Source organism: Salvelinus alpinus, chromosome 3 (genome assembly GCF_045679555.1).
Source record: "Salvelinus alpinus chromosome 3, SLU_Salpinus.1, whole genome shotgun sequence".
In the NCBI taxonomy this organism is placed as follows: domain Eukaryota; kingdom Metazoa; phylum Chordata; class Actinopteri; order Salmoniformes; family Salmonidae; genus Salvelinus; species Salvelinus alpinus.
The window spans coordinates 43,733,289-43,751,161 of record NC_092088.1 but is presented as its reverse complement, the minus strand read 5'-3'; the positions used below and the strand labels follow the sequence as shown (position 1 = coordinate 43,751,161).

The window sequence follows — 17,873 nt, the reverse complement described above, 5'->3', positions numbered from 1 at the left end:
ATATTATGTACCCTGTTATAGCCTAACTAGACGATAGGCTATAAAGTTGTGTAATTGAAATAAAATTGGAGCGTAAGAGGCGAACTTTAGGTTACTTTGGTAAATTTGCGAGGAATGCAAGTCAAGACGTTGCGAGAGAGAGATTACCAAGAATTTTTACAAACCTTTTATTTAACTAGGCATGTCAGTTAAGAACACATTCTATTTACAATGACGGCCTACCGGGGAACAGTGGGTTTAACTGCCTTGTACAGGGGCAGAACGACAGATTTCTACCTTGTCAGCTCGGGGATTCGATCTAGCAACCTTACTGGCCCAATGCTCTAACCACTAGGCTACCTGTCGCTCCGAAATATACAGTGCATTCGGAAAGTTTTCAAACCCCTTGACTTTTTCCAATTTTTTTGTTATTCTAAAATGTATTAACTTTTTTCCCCTCGTCAATCTACAATCTACACCCATAATGACAAAGCAAAAACTGTTTTTTAGATTTTTTGCAAATGTATAAAAAAAAAATCATATCACATTTACATAAGTATTCAGACCCTCTACTCAGTACTTTGTTGAAGCACCTTTGGTAGTGATTACAGCCTTGAGTCTTCTTGGGTATGACGCTACAAGCTTGGCACACGTGTATTTGGGGAGTTTCTCCCATTCCTCTCAGAAGATCCTCTCAAGCTCTGTCAGGTTGGATGAGGAGTGTTGCTGCACAGCTATTTTCAGGTCTCTCCAGAGATGTTCGATTGGGTTCAAGTCCGGGCTCTGGCTGGGCCACTCAAGGACGTTCAGAGACTTGTCCCGAAGCCACTTCTGCGTTGTCTTGGCTGTGTGTTAAGCCCTCTGTGTCCTGAGCCCTCTGGAGCAGATTTTCATCAAGGATCTCTCTGTACTTTGCTCCGTTCATCATTCTGACTAGTCTCCCAGTCCCTGCTGCAGAAAAACATCCCCACAGCGTGATGCTACCACCACCATGTTTCACCATAGGGATGGTGCCAGGTTTCCTCCAGACGTGACGCTTGGCATTCAGGCCAAAGAGTTCAATCTTGGTTTCATCAGATCAGAGAGTCTTGTTTTTCATGGTCTGAGAGTCTTTAGGTGCCTTTTGAGAAACTCCAAGCGAGATGTCATGTGCCTTTTTACTGAGGTGTGGCTTCTGTATGGCCACTCCACCATAAAGGCCTGATTGGTGAAGTGCTGCGGAGATTGTTGTCCTTCTGGAAGGTTTTCCCATCTCCACAGAGGAACTCTGGAGCTCTGTTAGTGACCATCGGGTTCTTGGTCACCTCCTTGACTAAGGCCCTTCTTCCCCGATTGCTCAGTTTGGTCGGGCGGCCAGCTCTAGGAAGAATGTTGGTTGTTCCAAACCTCTTCCATTTAAGAATGATGGAGGCCTCTGTGTTCTTGGGGACCTTCAATCCTGCAGAAATATTTTGGTACCCTTCCCCAGATCTGTGCCTTGGCACAATCCTGTTTCGGAGCTGTGGGACATTATATAGACAGGTGTGTGCCTTTCCAATCATGTCCAATCAATTGAATTTACCAGAGCTGATCTCAAGGATGATCAATGAAAACAGGATGCACCTGAGATCAATTTTGAGTCTCATAGCAAAGGGTCTGAATACTTATTAAAAATAAAAAACAGAAATACCTTATTTATATATCAATCATATATTTATGTAGCCCTTTTTACATCAGCCGATGTCACAAAGTACTGTACAGAAACACAGCCTAAAACCCCAAACAGCAAGCAATGCAGATGTAGAAGCACGGTGGCTAGAAAAAACTCCCTAGAAAGGCTAAACCTAGAGAGGAACCAGGCTCTGAGGGATGGCCAGTCCTTTTCTGGCTGTGCCGGGTGGAGATTATAACAGTACATGGCCAAGATGTTCAAATGTTCACAGATGACCAGCAGGGTCAAATAATAATAATAATCATCCTCAGTGGTTGTAGAGGGTGCAACAGATCAGCACCTCAGGAGTAAATGTAATTTGGCTTTTCATAGCCGAGCATTCAGAGTTAGAGACAGCAGGTGCGGTGGAGTGAGCGAGTCGAAAACAGCAGGTCCGGGACAAGGTAGCACGTGCAGTGAACAGGTTAGGGTTCCATAGCCGCAGGCAGAATAGTTGAATCTGGAGCAGCAGCACGACCAGGTGTACTGGGGACAGCAAGGAGTCATCAGGCCAGGTAGTCCTGAGGCATAGTCACAGGGCTCAGGTCCTTTGGGAAGAGAGGGAGAGAGAGAATTAGAGGGTGCATACATAAATTCACACAGGACACAAGATACGACTCTGACCGAAAATAAATAACTTCTGGACATCAGGACTGCGATTACTCACCACGGACTGGCAGAAATCTTTTTATTTTTTTCCTTTTAACAAGTCTGATGAGCCCGAAGCGAATTATATTCTGCTTTCTCGGGAACAGGCCCAGATTCCCGTGATTTGCGTGAAGAGGCGGAGAAAAAGGGGCCAGAGAGCAGGCTGCCTTCTGAGAATTTGTAGGCAATCGAATAAACCCCCACTACCTTTTATTCTGCTAGCAAACGTGCAATCTTGGGAGAACAACGGGACATTCAAAACTGTAATCTTATGCTTCACGGAGTCGTGGCTGAACGATGACATTATGAACATACTCGCTGGTTATACTCTGTACCGGCAGGATAGAACAGCGGCGTCTGGTAGGACGAGGGGCGGCGGACTATGCATTTTTGTAAATAACAGCTGGTGCACGATATCTAAGGAAGTCTCGAGCTATTGCTCGCCTGAGATAGAGAGTATCTCATGATAAGCTGTAGACCACACCATCTACTTAGAGAGTTTTCATCTGTATTTTTCGTAGCTATTTACATACAACCACAGACTGCGGCTGGCACTAAGACAGGATTGAATGAGTTGTATTCCGCCATAAGCAAACAAGAAAATGCTCACCCAGAGGCGGCGCTCCTAGTAGCCGGGGACTTTAATGCAGGGATACTTAAATCTGTTTTTACAAATGACTAGATCAATAAAATAGTGGTCAGATGAAGCAGATGCTAAGCTACAGAACTGTTTTGCTAGCACAGACTGGAATATGTTCCGGTATTCCTCCGATGGCATTGAGGAGTACACCATGTCAGTCAATGGCTTCATCAATAAGTGCATCGAAGACGTCGTCCCCACGGTAACCGTACATACCCCGTACATACCCCAACCAGAAGCCATGGATTACAGGCAACATCCGCACTGAGCTAAAGGCTAGAGCTGCCGCTTTCAAGGAGTGGGACTCTAACCCGGAAGATTATAAGAAATCCCGCTATGCCCTCTGATGATCCATCAAACAGGCAAAGCGTCAATACAGGACTAAGATCGAATCGTACTACACCGGCTCTGATGCTTGTCAGATGTGGCAGGGCTTGCAAACCATTAGACTACAAAGGGAAGCACAGCCAAGAGCTGCCCAGTGACACGAGCGTACCGGACGAGCTAAACTACTTCTATGCTCGCTTCGAGGCAAATAACACTGAAACATGCATGAGAGCATCAGCTGTTCCGGAAGACTGTGTGATCACGCTCTCCACAGCCGATGTGAGTAAGACCTTTAAACAGGTCAATCAATATTCACAAGGCCGCAGGGCCAGACGGATTACCAGGACGTGTACTACGCGCATGCGCTGACTAACTGGCAAGTGCCTTCACTGACATTTTCAACCTCTCGCTGTCCGAGTCTGTAATACCAACATGTTTTAAGCAGACCACCATAGTCCCTGTCCCCAAGAACACGAAGGTAACCTGCCTAAATGACTACCGACCCATAGCACTCACGTCTGTAGCCATGAAGTGCTTTGAATGGTTGGTCGTTGCTCACATCAACACCATTATCCCAGAAACCCTAGACCCACTCCAATTTGCATACCGCCCCAACAGATCCACAGATGTCATCTCTATTGCACTCCACACTGCTCTATCCCACCTGGACAAAAGGAACACCTATGTGAGAATGCTATTCATTGACTACTGCTCAGCATTCTACACCATAGTGCCCTCAAAGCTCATCAATAAGCGAAGGACACTGGGACTAAACACCTCCCTCTGCAACTGGATCCTGGATTTCCTGACGGGCCGCCCCCAGGTGGCAAGGGTAGGTAACAACACATCCGCCACGTTGATCCTCAACTCAGGGGTGCGTGCTCAGTCCCCTCTTGTACTCCCTGTTCACTCATGACTGCACAGCCAGGCACGACTCCAACACCAAGTTTGCCGATGACACAACAGTGGTAGGCCTGATCCCCGACGAGACTGCTTATAGGGAGGAGGTCAGAGACCTTGCCATGTGGTGCCAGGACAACAACCTCTCCCTCAACATGATTAAGACAAAGGAGATGATTGTGGACTACAGGAAAAAGAGGGCTGCGCATTCTCATTGATGGGGCTGCAGTGGAGCAGGTTGAGAGCTTCAAGTTCCTTGGTGTCCACATCACCTACAAACTAACATGGTCCAAGCACACCAAGACAGTCGTGAAGAGGGCACGACAAAGCCTATTCCCCTTCAAGAGACTGAAAAAATGTGGCATTGGTCCTCAGATCCTCAAAAGGTTCTACACCTGCACCATCAAGAGCATCCTGACTGGTTTGTTCACTGCCTGGTATGGCAACTGCTCGGCCTCCAACTGCAAGGCACTACAGAGGGTAGTGCCAATGGCCCAGTACATCACTGGGACCAAGCTTCCTGCCATCCAGGACCTCTATACCAGGCGGCGTCAGAGGAAGGGCCAAAATATTATCAAAGACTCCAGCCACCCTAGTCATAGACTGTTCTCTCTGCTAAGCACGGCAAGCGGTACTGGAGCGACAAGTCTAGGTCCAAGAGGCTTCTAAACAGCTTCTACCCCCAAGCCATAAGACTCCTGAACATCTAATCAAATGGTGACCCAGACTATTTGCATTATACCCCCCCCCCCCCCCTTTTACGCCGCTGCTACTCTCTGTTGTTATCATCAATGCATAGTCACTTTAATAACTGTACCTACATGTACATATTACCTCAACTAACCGTCTGCCCCGCACATTGACTCTTTACCGGTACCCACCTGGTCTTTACCGGTACCCACCTAGTCTCGCGATTGTTATTTTATTGCAGCTCTTTAATTACTTGTTACTTTTATTTCTTATTCTTATCTGTATTTTTTTAAACTTCATTGTTGTTTAGGGGCTCGTAAGTAAGCATTTCAATGTTGTATTCATCACATGTGACTAATAAAATTTGATTTGAAGACAGGAGAAATACTCCAGATATAAGACTGACCCTAGCCCCCCGATACACAAACTATTGCAGCATAAATACTGGAAGCTGAGACCGGAGGGGTCGGGAGACACCGTGGCCCCATCCGATGAAACCCCTTGACAGGGCCGACCAGGCAGGATACAAACCCACCCACTTTGCCAAAACACAGCCCCCACACCACTAGAGGGATATATTCAAACCACCAACTTACTACCCTGAGACAAGGCTATATCCCACGAAGATCTCCCCCACGGCATGAACCCAAAGGGGGCGCAAACACGGACTCAAGTGACGCACCCCTCCTAATGTGCAAACATTTCTATAAACCTGTTTTCACTTTGTCATTTTGGGGTATTGTGTGTAGATTGCTGAGGAATTGTTATTTATTTAATACATTTTGGAATAAGGCTGTGAAGTAACAAAATGTGGAAAAAGTCAAGGGGTCTTAATACTTTACAAAGGCACTGCATGTGCACGGTTCTTTCTGCCGGCACCCTCCCCTCTCTCCCTTGCGATGGCTCGCCTGCTCTTTCTCTTTGCTTATGATGCGAGTGTGTTAAGTTTTCATTCTGTGCTTGTAGAATTTCCTATTCATTGATGATAGGCCCTGCTGTACTGAAGTTGCAAAACATTGCAAGCCAAGAAATTGTGAGATACAGCGTTTGTTTGCCGATAGATAGGCCTAGTACATGGTTCTGACGCTGTCTGTCTGGTGGCCGACCTGCCTATGCTGTGCCCGTCCCCTCTCTCTCCATCCCTAGCTAGCTTGCTATGAATGATGCAGGTGTTTGTTCTTGGAAGTACGGCAACTAATCAGTCTCCTCCGTACCCAAAATACTCAATCTTAGGAGTCAATTCCTTGTGGACTCGAATCTTGACACTCAGAAATGGGAGTCGACGTGCAAGAAGTTGGAGTCAATTATTTTGGAGTCGACTCTCCACCCACTACATCATCGTTGTTAACAGTTGGAAAAATGGCAGAGAAAGGCAAGCGACAGCAGTGAAGTCCTATATGGTATTTCTATGAGAAGTTAAATGAGGAAATGTAAACTTTGCAGTAGTGATGCACCGATATGACATTTTTGGCCGATTCCAATATTTTCCTTGCCAAAAAAAAACGATACCTATAACCGATATTTAAAATTTAAGCGGCCTTTTAAGCATTGTAGTACAGTTGAATAGTTAACACACACACACACATGGATGCAGAGGTCTAAGGCACTGCATCTCAGTGCAAGAGGCATCACTACAGTCCCTGGTTCGAATCCAGGCTGTATCACATCCAGCCGTGATTGGGAGTCCCATAGGGCAGCGCACAATTGGCTCAACATCGTCCGGGTTTGGCCGGGGTAGGCCGTCATTGTAAATAAGAATTTGTTCTTAACTGACTTGTCCACTCAAATAAAGGTTACACACCACACTGACCAAAAAGTTATTTTTGTTGCCATTTACGAATGTCCCCGTTACCAGTAAAACAATCAAAACCTATTTCTTTCAATTTACTTGCTGTGCTGTTTCATTGTTCATTTGTTCAGTCATTTCATTCTCAACCAGGATTTCTATGGAACACCGTTTGGGTCTTTGCGTGTCAATAAAGATACACTATTTGACGTGTCAAATAACACTATTTGACAAATCAGGACCTGAATATGACAGCACGTCACATAATTTAACGCGTTCATTAATTTTCTGCGTAGTTATTGCACATTGATTACGCTATCACTCGTATTTCATATGTCACAACGGTTCATCGATAAGTATGCTAGGATGCTAGCTCATGGATGCAAACAATGTTCTTACCCATAAACATAGAAAAACGACAATTTGTTATAGTAGCATAGCTAGGTGTTATCTAAAATAACCCTAATTTATAAGACAGTTCTTATTTGATTAATGGTGGTCGGACCCATCTATGTGAAGCTAGTAGACTTTGCGGTTAGCATTCAAAATCAAAGTTTGGCATAATTATACTATTTGTATTAATTTGCATCACTGTCAATTATATACTCTTATTTTGAAGGAAAACCGCAAATGCCACTATTGTGCTTAATCCTTATTGTGGCTAGCTTCACAACACATAATCCGGTCCGGTCGAGCATCACTAGCCAGATGAAGCTAGCTGGCTGCTTATAACGTTAGCTTTGGGCAAAAGGGTTAAGTAGCTGGCTAGCTATTTATTTTCATGAACTGAAGTTCATTTTCAATAGGTGAACAAGTGGCAACCTAGATAATACTTACCCACAAGGATTCCTAAATCATTGCTAAGAATAATGAAAATGACTGCAGTTTCTACTGGTCATTGTTTTCAGGCTGTTTGTATTGGTGCTAGCTAGGTACCAAGCTAAAGCTAGCTAGCCCAGAAGTTGCGGTAGAACAAAGTATGCTTTATTACCAGCACGGTATTGTAAACACATTGTTTGTGGCTGGTGTTTGCTTGTTTGCAGACTTTTTTTGTACAGCTTTGACAGTGCTACTGTATATTATTTGACACGCAATGACCCAAACGGCGTTCCATAGTATTGTAATGACCTGACTAGATCATAAATTAACAATTGTCCAGACATAGGCTTGAGTTTGCGAATTGACGGTTTATTAAACCAACTTTACACAGGCTACTGTTTGGCCGTAGCCCACGCCAAATAAATGACAGATAACCCACAAGCCAATCGTGACCTTCTCTTGTGAAGCCCAGACGTAAAAAGAGAGAACAAAGGCTAAACCTGGTCTTAACTTCCAATGCTCCATCCCCCTGCCCAACCCCCTCCACGCCACTCCGCCAACCGCCAGGATGCCCGGCATCAGAACATTCCAGGCATTCCCGTGATTGGCAGATAGCAGGTTGATTGACATGTCGGACCCCGCGAACACTGGGTACTGGTCAGTACAACACAACCACCTCCTAGCCTAACACATAACACACAGCTGTCTGTGCGGGTCGCTACACAGCCCCCCCACCACAAAGTCCCTCGTCCCCGAGGGAACAAACAAAGTCTCTGAAGCGACCCGGAGGTCTCCTTTGCCTGCGTGGCCGTGATGGTCGCAGAGTGCCCCTCTGGGAACCAGGGGATGAAGGCAGGGATATGGGGGACAAGGAAGCGGGAACGGGTAATACAGTCCGTGGCTCTGGGGAACCACGCGGTGACACAGGGGGGGAGACAGGGGGAGTGGGCTGTCTGGAGCCTTGTCTGCGGCACCTGGGGGTGGGTGCCTGGAGAATGTCATTGCCAGAGAGGGGAATTGTGGGGGTTCCTGGGGTTTGGGGAGAAGAGGCCCCTCTGTATGGGGCTAACCTGTCCCGGTGCAGTGCCACCTTTCTCCCCCTGGGAGGAAGCTGCACCCGGTAAACAACCTCCCCTACCCTCTCCAGGACACTGCAGGGTCCCACCCAGTGACTGTCCAACTTGGGGCATCTGCCTTTTTTCCTTAGGGGGCTGTAGACCCAGACCAGCTCCCCAGCCACAAAGTGCCTTCCCCGGGTGTGCAGGTCATAGTTCCTTTTCTGCCTCACACCTGCATTCACCAGCTGCTCTCTGGCGAAGGTGTGGGCTGTCTCCAGGCGGTCCTGGAGTCTCCGGGCATACTCCGGCCCCGGGGGAACATGAGGGCTATCCAGGGGCCGACCAAACGCCATCTCCGCAGGGGTGCGGATCTCTCTCCCCAGCATGAGGAGGGCAGGAGTGCAGGAGGTGGAGTCTTGGACAGCGGATCGGCATGCCATGAGGACCATAGGCAGGTGCTTGTCCCAGTCACGCTGGTGTTTGGCAGAGACGATGGCCAGCTGCTGTCCAAGCGTTTTGTTGAAGCGCTCCACAAGGCCATCCCTTTGAGGATGGAGAGGAGTAGTGCGGGTCTTGTGCATACCCAGCCTCTCACACATGGTGGCGAACACACGGGACTCAAAGTTTCTGCCTTGGTCGCTGTGGATGGACTCTGCAGCTCCAAACCTGCTGAACATCCCCGCTGTCAGGGCGTCGACGATGGTCTCTGCCTCCTGGTCAGGCAGAGCATAGGCCTCGGGCCATTTTGTGAAATAGTCCATGGCCGTGAGCACCCAGCGGTTTCCACTGTCTGTGGTTGGGAACGGCCCAACTACATCCACTCCCACCCTCTCCATGGGAGCACCCACTGGGAACTGTTGGAGCTGAGCATGAGAGCGGCCTGGGGGGCCCTTTCTCGCTGTGCAGTTGTCACAGCGGCGACAAAAGTCCTCCACATCCCTCTTGTGCTGCCCCCAGTAGAAGCCCTGATGGAGACGGCGCAGTGTTTTTGTGACCCCAAAGTGTCCAGTCCCCAACCCCCCATGAGTACTCTGGAGCACAGCCTCCCGCAATGCTTTTGGGACCACCACCTGCCACCTCTCCTCTCCCGTAGCTGACTCCTTCCATGCCCGCTGTAGCACGCCATCAGCCAGCCGCAGTCTCTCAAACTTCGACCACAACCCTTTGGTCGCGAGTGAGAGCGCTGTCACCTCTTCCCATGGTGGCCTCACCTGCGCCTCTACCCACTGTAGCACTGGCTGTAGGTCTGTGTCCCGTCCCTGCTGCTGCCGCCATTCAGCCACGTCGACAGTCTGCAGCTCACGGCAGACAGGCCCGCTCGCCCGACACACTGTGGCACAGACCCCCTTCTCTGCACACAGCTCTCTCTCCCGTCCCTCTCTCCGTTCACAGTGGCGGCAGCCGTCTGCAGTACAGGGCCGACGGGACATGGCGTCGGCGTTGGAGTGGCGTGCCCCTGCCCTGTGCACCACCGTGAAGTCATACGGCTGAAGCTCCTCCAACCAGCGTGCCACCTGCCCCTCTGGCTCTCTGAAAGACATGAGCCACTGGAGAGCAGAGTGGTCAGTCCTTACCCCATACCACGTATCGATGAGTCGCTGGTAAAGGGCAGTAAAGGGCAGACCACCCAGGTAGTACTTGAAGTGTTTGACGGAAGCCACAACAGCCAAGAGCTCCCGCCGGGTGACACAGTAGCGGCGCTCATGTTTGTCAAATGTTTTGCTGAAGTACGCCACCACTCTCTCCCCCTCTGGCCCCATCTGGGCCAGCACCCCACCCATGCCCACATTGCTCGCGTCTGTGTCCAGGATAAAGGGCAAGGTGAGGTCAGGTGGGGCGAGCACGGGGGCCTCGATCAGTGCACGTTTGAGGGTGTTGAATGCCTCCTCACACTCCACTGTCCAAGTGAAAGCCTTGTCCTTCGGCAGCAGGCGGTTCAGTGGAGCAGCAACGCTTGAGAAGCCCCGTACAAACCTCCTGTAGTACGAGGCCAGGCCCAGGAAGCTCTTCAGCTGACGCTGGTCGGTGGGGGTGGGCCAGTCTCTGACAGCCCCTACCTTGTCCTCCATGGTGCTGATCCCCTCCTTCCCCACTCGGTGGCCCAAGAAGGACACCTCTCTCCTCATGAAGTGGCACTTCTCGGGGTGGAGCTTCAGACCTGCGGCAGCCACCCTCTCCAGCACACGCCGTAGCGCCCCCAGGGCTGACTGGAAGGAGCTGCCATGGGCCAGGATGTCATCGAGGTATACCAGACACTGCTGTCGGGGGATGCCATCCAGCACCCTGTCCATCAAACGTTCAAAAGTAGCTGGAGCGTTGCACAGGCCAAAGCACAGGACCTTGAACTGCCAGTGTCCTCTGTTAGTGGAGAACGCAGTTTTGGCTCTGGCCTCTGGGGAGAGGGGCACCTGCCAGTAGCCACTGCGGAGGTCTAGTGAGGAGAACCAGGAGGACCCCCTAACCAGGTCCAGCGACTCATCGATACGTGGTATGGGGTATGAGTCCTTCCTAGTTACCTCATTCAGCCGCCTGTAGTCCGCACAGAACCTCAGCTTGCCCCCCTTCTTCGGAACCATGACGACTGGCGCCGCCCAGGGGCTGTCTGAGGGCTCAATGAAGTCTGCCCGCTGCATCTCCAACACAGCCTTGTCTGCCGCCTCCTGGCGTGCCAGCGGGATACGGCGGGGACGCATCTTGATGGGTCGAGCGTCACCTGTGTCGATCTCATGCTGCACCAGATGAGTCTGACCCACCTCTTCCTCACTCAGCGCAAAGCTGTCTCTGAATTCAAACAGCAACTGCCACAACCGTTCCTGCTGCTCGGGGTCAAGACCAACACTCTCCTCTCCCATCTGGGGTAGCTGGGCTGGGGGGGCGCGGCCCGGGCTCACAGAGGGCTGTGTCATGGAGGTAGCTGGGGGAATGTAACACACCGCCGTAGGTGACAGGGGGACTGGGGAAAAGTCACACACAGCTGTGGGGGAGGGGGGGCAGCCATGAGTCTCTGCTGCTTTAACTGTTGGAGTAAAGGGTTTGTTGGGTTGAGTGAATGTGACATTAGGGGGGGCCATGGTGACCTCCGGCCCTCCCTGGAAGCTCAGTGTGCCCCTATTTAGGTCTAACTGGCAGCCTGTGCTCCTAAGAAAGTCCAACCCCAGGATACAAGGGTCCTGCACAGCCGCCACCCACACAGGATGACGCACAGTCCTGCCCCCTACTGTCAGAGTCATTATTCCCTTCCCTTTCATGGGTGCCAGCTCACCTGTGACTGTGCGGAGCTGCACAGTTGTAGGCTCACACTGAGTCCAACCTGGCACAATATCTGGCCTCACCAGGGTTACTGTGGACCCAGTGTCCACCAGGGCGGAGCAGGGCACCCCCTCCACAGTGACAGGGACATGACAAAAGTCCCCAACACAGGTCCGGCCCACCACAACAACAGGCTCCATCCGCTTGCCCTCGTCTGCTTCTGGGGGAAGTGGAGCCTTGCTTCCCCGTCTGTGCCGGTGGGCTCCTCCTGAAGAAGATGGTGGTTGGGATAGAAAGCCAGGGGTCCGCACTACCCGGTCTATGCGGACCCCGAGCCGTTTCCCTGAGCTCTGGGGGACATGGGGCAATCTCGGCGCAGATGGCCTGGCTGGCCACAACCCCAGCAGACCCTGGGACCAGGGCGTGTGTTTCGTGCCGCCTGTAGCGACACAGCACGAATGAGTTCTGTCATTTCAGCCACCCATGCAGGCTTTTCCGGCTCCGGGCTGCTCTGCCCCCCAGCTCGCACAGAGGGTCTGTCTCCCTGCACCCCCACCAAAGCCCCAGCTGAAGCCCCAGCCCACACCAGCTCCCTCTCCAAAGCCATCTCCAAGGCTGTCTGCAATGACTCAGGATGAGCCAGCTGGGTCCGTATGCGCAGCTCCGTAGGAGAGAGCGCCTGTATGAACTGGTCCCGTGCTAGCTCGCTCTGCACGGAGGGGGGCATGTGAGCATATGCCCGCCGAGAGAGGCTCTCAATGTCATTAGCTAGCACCCGTAGAGGCTCTCCAGGCTGCCTGCGTCTATTACTCAGTTCGGAGCGCAGTAGCCCGGGCTGTACACACTGTCCATAGCGCCTCCTCAGTGCTCCCACTAAAGCACCATAATCATGTCTGTCCTCGGGGCTAATCAATATCAAACAGGCCAGAGCTTCATCCGTGAGGCATAAAGCCAACTGCAGTGCCCTTTCTTCATCCGACCACCCCCTAAAATGAGCTAACAGTTCAAACTGAGCATGAAAAGCTTCCCAATCCGCCTTACCGGAATACTTCGGGGTCTTAACAGATACGGACGCACCCGGGAACTGGGCGCCGCCATGTTTGTTTACATCCTGAGCCCCAGATTCCTCGTCCCGCCGCGTCGACGTCACCCCTTCGGTCCGCCCACCAGAATCCGCGCGAAACACAGTCGACGAAGCACTCATGCCCGCTTCAGCCGCCATCACTCTATCGTCCTCCCTCAAGCGGCCTCTGGGCTCCGACGCCCTGGCGATCTCCTCAGCCAGAACCTCCGACGTCCATGCACACGCACCTCTTTGGCTATAATCGTCCCCTACCTCCACCTTCACTTTCGGATTCCCTCGAAGCATTTTCAACCACCGTTCTCACCTACGGTAGCTAGTCACATAAGTCAGCTAGCTAGCTAACTTTTATCAACGTTTTTACTTCTGACACCAATGTAATGACCTGACTAGATCATAAATGAACAATTGTCCAGACATAGGCTTGAGTTTGCGAATTGACGGTTTATTAAACCAACTTTACACAGGCTACTGTTTGGCCGTAGCCCACGCCAAATAAATGACAGATAACCCACAAGCCAATCGTGACCTTCTCTTGTGAAGCCCAGACGTAAAAAGAGAGAACAAAGGCTAAACCTGGTCTTAACTTCCAATGCTCCATCCCCCTGCCCATCCCCTCCACGCCACTCCACCAACCGCCAGGATGCCCGGCATCAGAACATTCCAGGCATTCCCGTGATTGGCAGATAGCAGGTTGATTGACATGTCGGACCCCGCGAACACTGGGTACTGGTCAGTACAACACAACCACCTCCTAGCCTAACACATAACACACAGCTGTCTGTGCGGGTCGCTACAGTATGCATGTTGTGAAGCTAATAGCAGTGACTTTATGACTGTGTAACTCCAGTAGGGCAACGTCTGAAAAATAGCTGACTTGGTAGTGTGTACCGGTGCTCGACCAGTCGGCGAAAGCCAACATCACCCACGACAGAGAACGGTTGATTGTCAAGGGCAATGAATTGCCTTTGAGTTGACTCGCTGAAATTGTCTTACTCTTTCAATTGACTGCTCGACTTGTTGACTGCTCACTCTACACAGCAGACATTGTGGGCTAGGTTAGGAATGCTGTGTTGTACGTGTAACGCCAAATTTTTACGTGACGTCATTACGTCATGTACCTACATTATATAGGTATCCACGTCAGCTTTGACATCGGTTTTGCACATCGGCGTTAAACTAGACATCGGGCCGATGTTGGCATTTTTAGCTAATTTCGGCCGACTCAATATGTTCACCGATTATATTGTGCATCCCTACTTTGCAGTAATGGTAGTACAGGTGCAAGGCTTAAACCTTTTGAAAGGAACGCAGTGTGAGACCCAAAACGTTGCTGGCAGCAGGATTGTGAATTGAGACATGGAATTTTCTGATCTTTTCGTATGGTTTTGATGAAAAACTGATGATAGAAAAATGGCGGTTTAAACACTAAGATATTTTCCATTTGTCACATCCCTAATATGTATCTGCTCCTGTTTGTCATTATTTTAAGGTGGAAGAGCTGTGTTTTCCCATAATGATGATGCCGTTTATTTTTTTTTAAGTCCTTTTAGAAACTGGGATCTTGTGGTGTGAAAATCTTCTTCTTTTTTTAATGATTAAAAAATATATATATATTTTACCTTATTTTACCATACTTAAATAAAACAATGAATGTTTTATGGTGTGCGAGTGTTGCGCCTTTTCCTTTTCAATGATGTTGGCTTGTGGCATTTATTTAATGTCTTGCATGTCAGTATCATCATGTATCAGCTCAGAATAGCTTGTTAGATTTCATGTCATGTACACAAAAGTATGTCAGTGACTAGGCTTTGCTATAGTGTGGTATAGTCAATTTGACTCTATGTTCTAAATACCGCTGTACCTGCTAGCAATCTAGTATTGAGATGTCATCCTCCTTTAGCTCAGATTGCTTAATCAGAATCCTTTCATTTGATGTGCTGTAATTTCAGACATACACTCACGGTTCCTCTACCTGACTGGCTCTGTGCTGTAATTGCGTCTGATCATTCATTCCAAGGCTGATTAACTCATGCACTCATTTTACCCAGAGACCCCCTGTGGCTCATTCAAATACTGTCTTCAGGTAAATGGCATTCCAAAATGTTCATGTTCCAATTGAGGGCTGTCACCTTCAGATTCACTGTCGGTGATTTCATCTCTGATGAGCTGAAGTTTGACTTCCTTTTATAAGATATCGTAAACGTGGCCTTAGTCGGTTATAATAATGGTGTTTTTCAGGCAGAGCTTTAACTTAGAAGACCCATCTGAGTGATTCCGCATGAAACCAGGACAGACAAAAAATACTGATTTTGGGTGATTTTCACAAAATGTAATGAATTGAATGGTCATTTGGAGGAAGGATTGTTGACGTTTGACATTTTGTATCTAAAAGCATAATTGAGAAATAATTCATCAAAGTTGGCATATGACATTTTGGCCTTACCCAGGCCTCCTTTTAGACTCCATAATGTTTTATCTCTCTGCAATCTTACTCCATGCCGTTGACCTTCTGATGTTGTCTGTATTCTAGCAACGCAACATTATATAGAATTGGAAAACAAGACATAGCGATGATTGGCTTTCCTCCATCTTTTTTTGTTTTTGCTTGCCCGGAAAAAATTACAGGCAGAACTATGTTTCATGAGCGGAAGATAATCAAGCAAACATCTGCTCCTCAGTTGGCAATGGTGGTTGTGTGAAATTTGCATAAAGTAGAGCTCAACTTTTTCTACTGCTCTGCTATTAGGGTTCTCGCCGCTCACCTTCCCACAATCCCCTGCACATTTCTCAGCGTGCCCTCGCTGAAACTTAATGGGGGCAGTACTTCTCTTGCTGACGCCGTGTCTGGTAAAAACACGCTGTTAGACTGAAGAGGGGGTTGAGACCTGACTATATTCCACAATAACGTTTTCCTAATCATTATTTATTTCATAATGCTCTCATCAGGGATACAAATGGTTGTCCTTCAATCTACCTTTTTTCTATCTGAACCTCTTAAAATGATTTCTATGGCTTACACTGCAATGAGTGCATCAGACTGGCATAAGCAACATGTATAATGGATATAGAGAGGACTACAGTGTCCTAGTCTGTGCTGGCAGGAAGCATAGGCAGCTCAATGGTGTTTCTCCACTCACTGGCAATTGGATCCACAGGGCTATAGAGTGACTCAGCGGAAGCCAAGTTATCAATCAGAATGGATATAGTGACGCGTCCTTCTCTTGTTCAGCTTAAGCTTTTTAGTCATTTATGACCACTAGTGTGGGTGTCGGTGTGCCTGTGCTCCTAAAAGTGCCTTCCGGTGCATCAGTGTGTGTTTGTGGTCCATGGTTTAGATTTTGGGAGGAAATGAATCCACACCCCCTAACGAATGTGGCTTGTTTTCACATTCTAAACTTAGCCCACTTTAATCAATTCTGCCAGCCCGTGGACTGGAGTTTAAGAGTTCCTCTATTGGAAACATACTTCTGCTTGTAATCAATCGTAGGCTTGAGGGCATGCTCAGATTTTCCTCTCTTTCTATTGCACATACACACATACTCTGCAGGCAGAATTCTGAGAGCAGATATTTTAAAAGCCCTCCACATCACAACACATAAATTGACATGTGTATGATGTTCATTTGAAGTGGCATCCCAAACCCCTCCCTCCACTCTCCACCACTAACAGTCTGCACCAGGCAGCCACTTTCTTTACTGTCCAATGCTGCTGCTCTCAAAGCCCTATTGATTCAAACCACTTTTTCGTTGCAGCCACTTTAGGAGAGAGCGAGAGCGGCAGAGTAGAGAGCCAGGGAGAGAGAATGGTTGTGTGAGAGAGGGAGAGAAAGACTGGGGAACTGGACACAGACCTTTACAGCTGGCTTTTTGCACAGAGCAGGACTCAGGGTTGTTGCTACTTCCACCGCATCTAATGCTTGTCTCCTGGCAGGAATAACAGAACAGACAGACGGACGCTGAGCGCCAAGGATGACGAGCGCTGCCCCGGCCAGGAAGCCGTACCGCAAGGCTCCGCCTCAGCACCGCGAGACACGCAACAACCTGCCCTTGTTTCGAGAGGACCTTAGTGGGAGCACGCCGCCTGTCCACACCGCTGGCCCCAACCTGCCTGACCCCTGCCAGGTAATTCGCATTCCAAACCATACCCCAGGTTTTCAGCGATCAAGGTTCACAGACCCCTACCCGAAATGCCCAGTTAGTCCTGAGGGCCGCAATATATTCTCCCCCTCCTGGTCTCTGCTCTCGGACAGCGAACTGGACGTCTCCAGCCTGTCCAGCCTGGAGCTTACCGTCCTGCCCCCACCCCGCATCTTCAGCCATGGAGGCATCACCGTGGGCGTCACTGCCAACCAGACAGCCAGGGATCTACAGGGGATGAGCCACTTCTTGAGCCACAGTGAGGGCTTACTCGCCCTATCTGGAGACGAGGACCTCAGCTCAGAGGACTCCCAGCGAGGTGGCCACTCCGCCTCCATAGCCCAGTCCAGTCGTAGCATGGAGCGCTCGCTGGCCTTCAAGGACAATGCAGAGATCCTGGTGCCCAGAGGTGGTCAGCACCACCAGCAGACATCCTTCCAGAGACCGGCCCTCCCTCCTAAGGGGATCCTAAAGCAGCCCAACCAGCTGGGCGCCCACTTCTCAGACCTCAGGAAGTCCAAGTCTGTTGAAATGCTGGGCCAGAGCCGTGGCCGGAAACCCGACAGCAAGTCTCTGGACAGGGAGACTGAGAGGAAGGATCTGGGCAAGACCTCTTCTATCAGACAGGTTTCCCCATCTTCCACTTCATCCAGCTCAGCGCCCTCAGAGAGAAAGATACAGTTTCTGGAAAATAAGCTGAAATTCTCCAACTTCCTGAATGATGTCACCACTAGGGTCATCTGCCCTGCCAGAATGCAGATGCTGGGTGGAAAAAATAAAGAGGCCCCAAGACCAGCTAAGGGTAACCAGTACCAGGCACAGAATGCCCCCCAGACTCCTGAAGTGAAGAAGCGAGGAGCCGAGAGG

At 49.7% G+C, this 17,873-nt stretch overlaps 1 protein-coding gene across 2 annotated transcripts in view; it reads left to right on the top strand.

Moving 5' to 3' along the window:
- The window catches only part of LOC139570750 (tight junction-associated protein 1-like), a 157,359-nt gene that overhangs the window by 79,911 nt on the left and 59,575 nt on the right, over positions 1–17,873 (top strand). For both annotated transcript variants that reach the window (XM_071392894.1, XM_071392893.1), the window contains one exon: positions 16,801–16,991. In XM_071392894.1, the coding sequence (XP_071248995.1) occupies positions 16,839–16,991 (153 nt within the window). In that variant the 5' untranslated portion in view covers positions 16,801–16,838. The remainder of the gene's footprint in view (positions 1–16,800; positions 16,992–17,873) is intronic.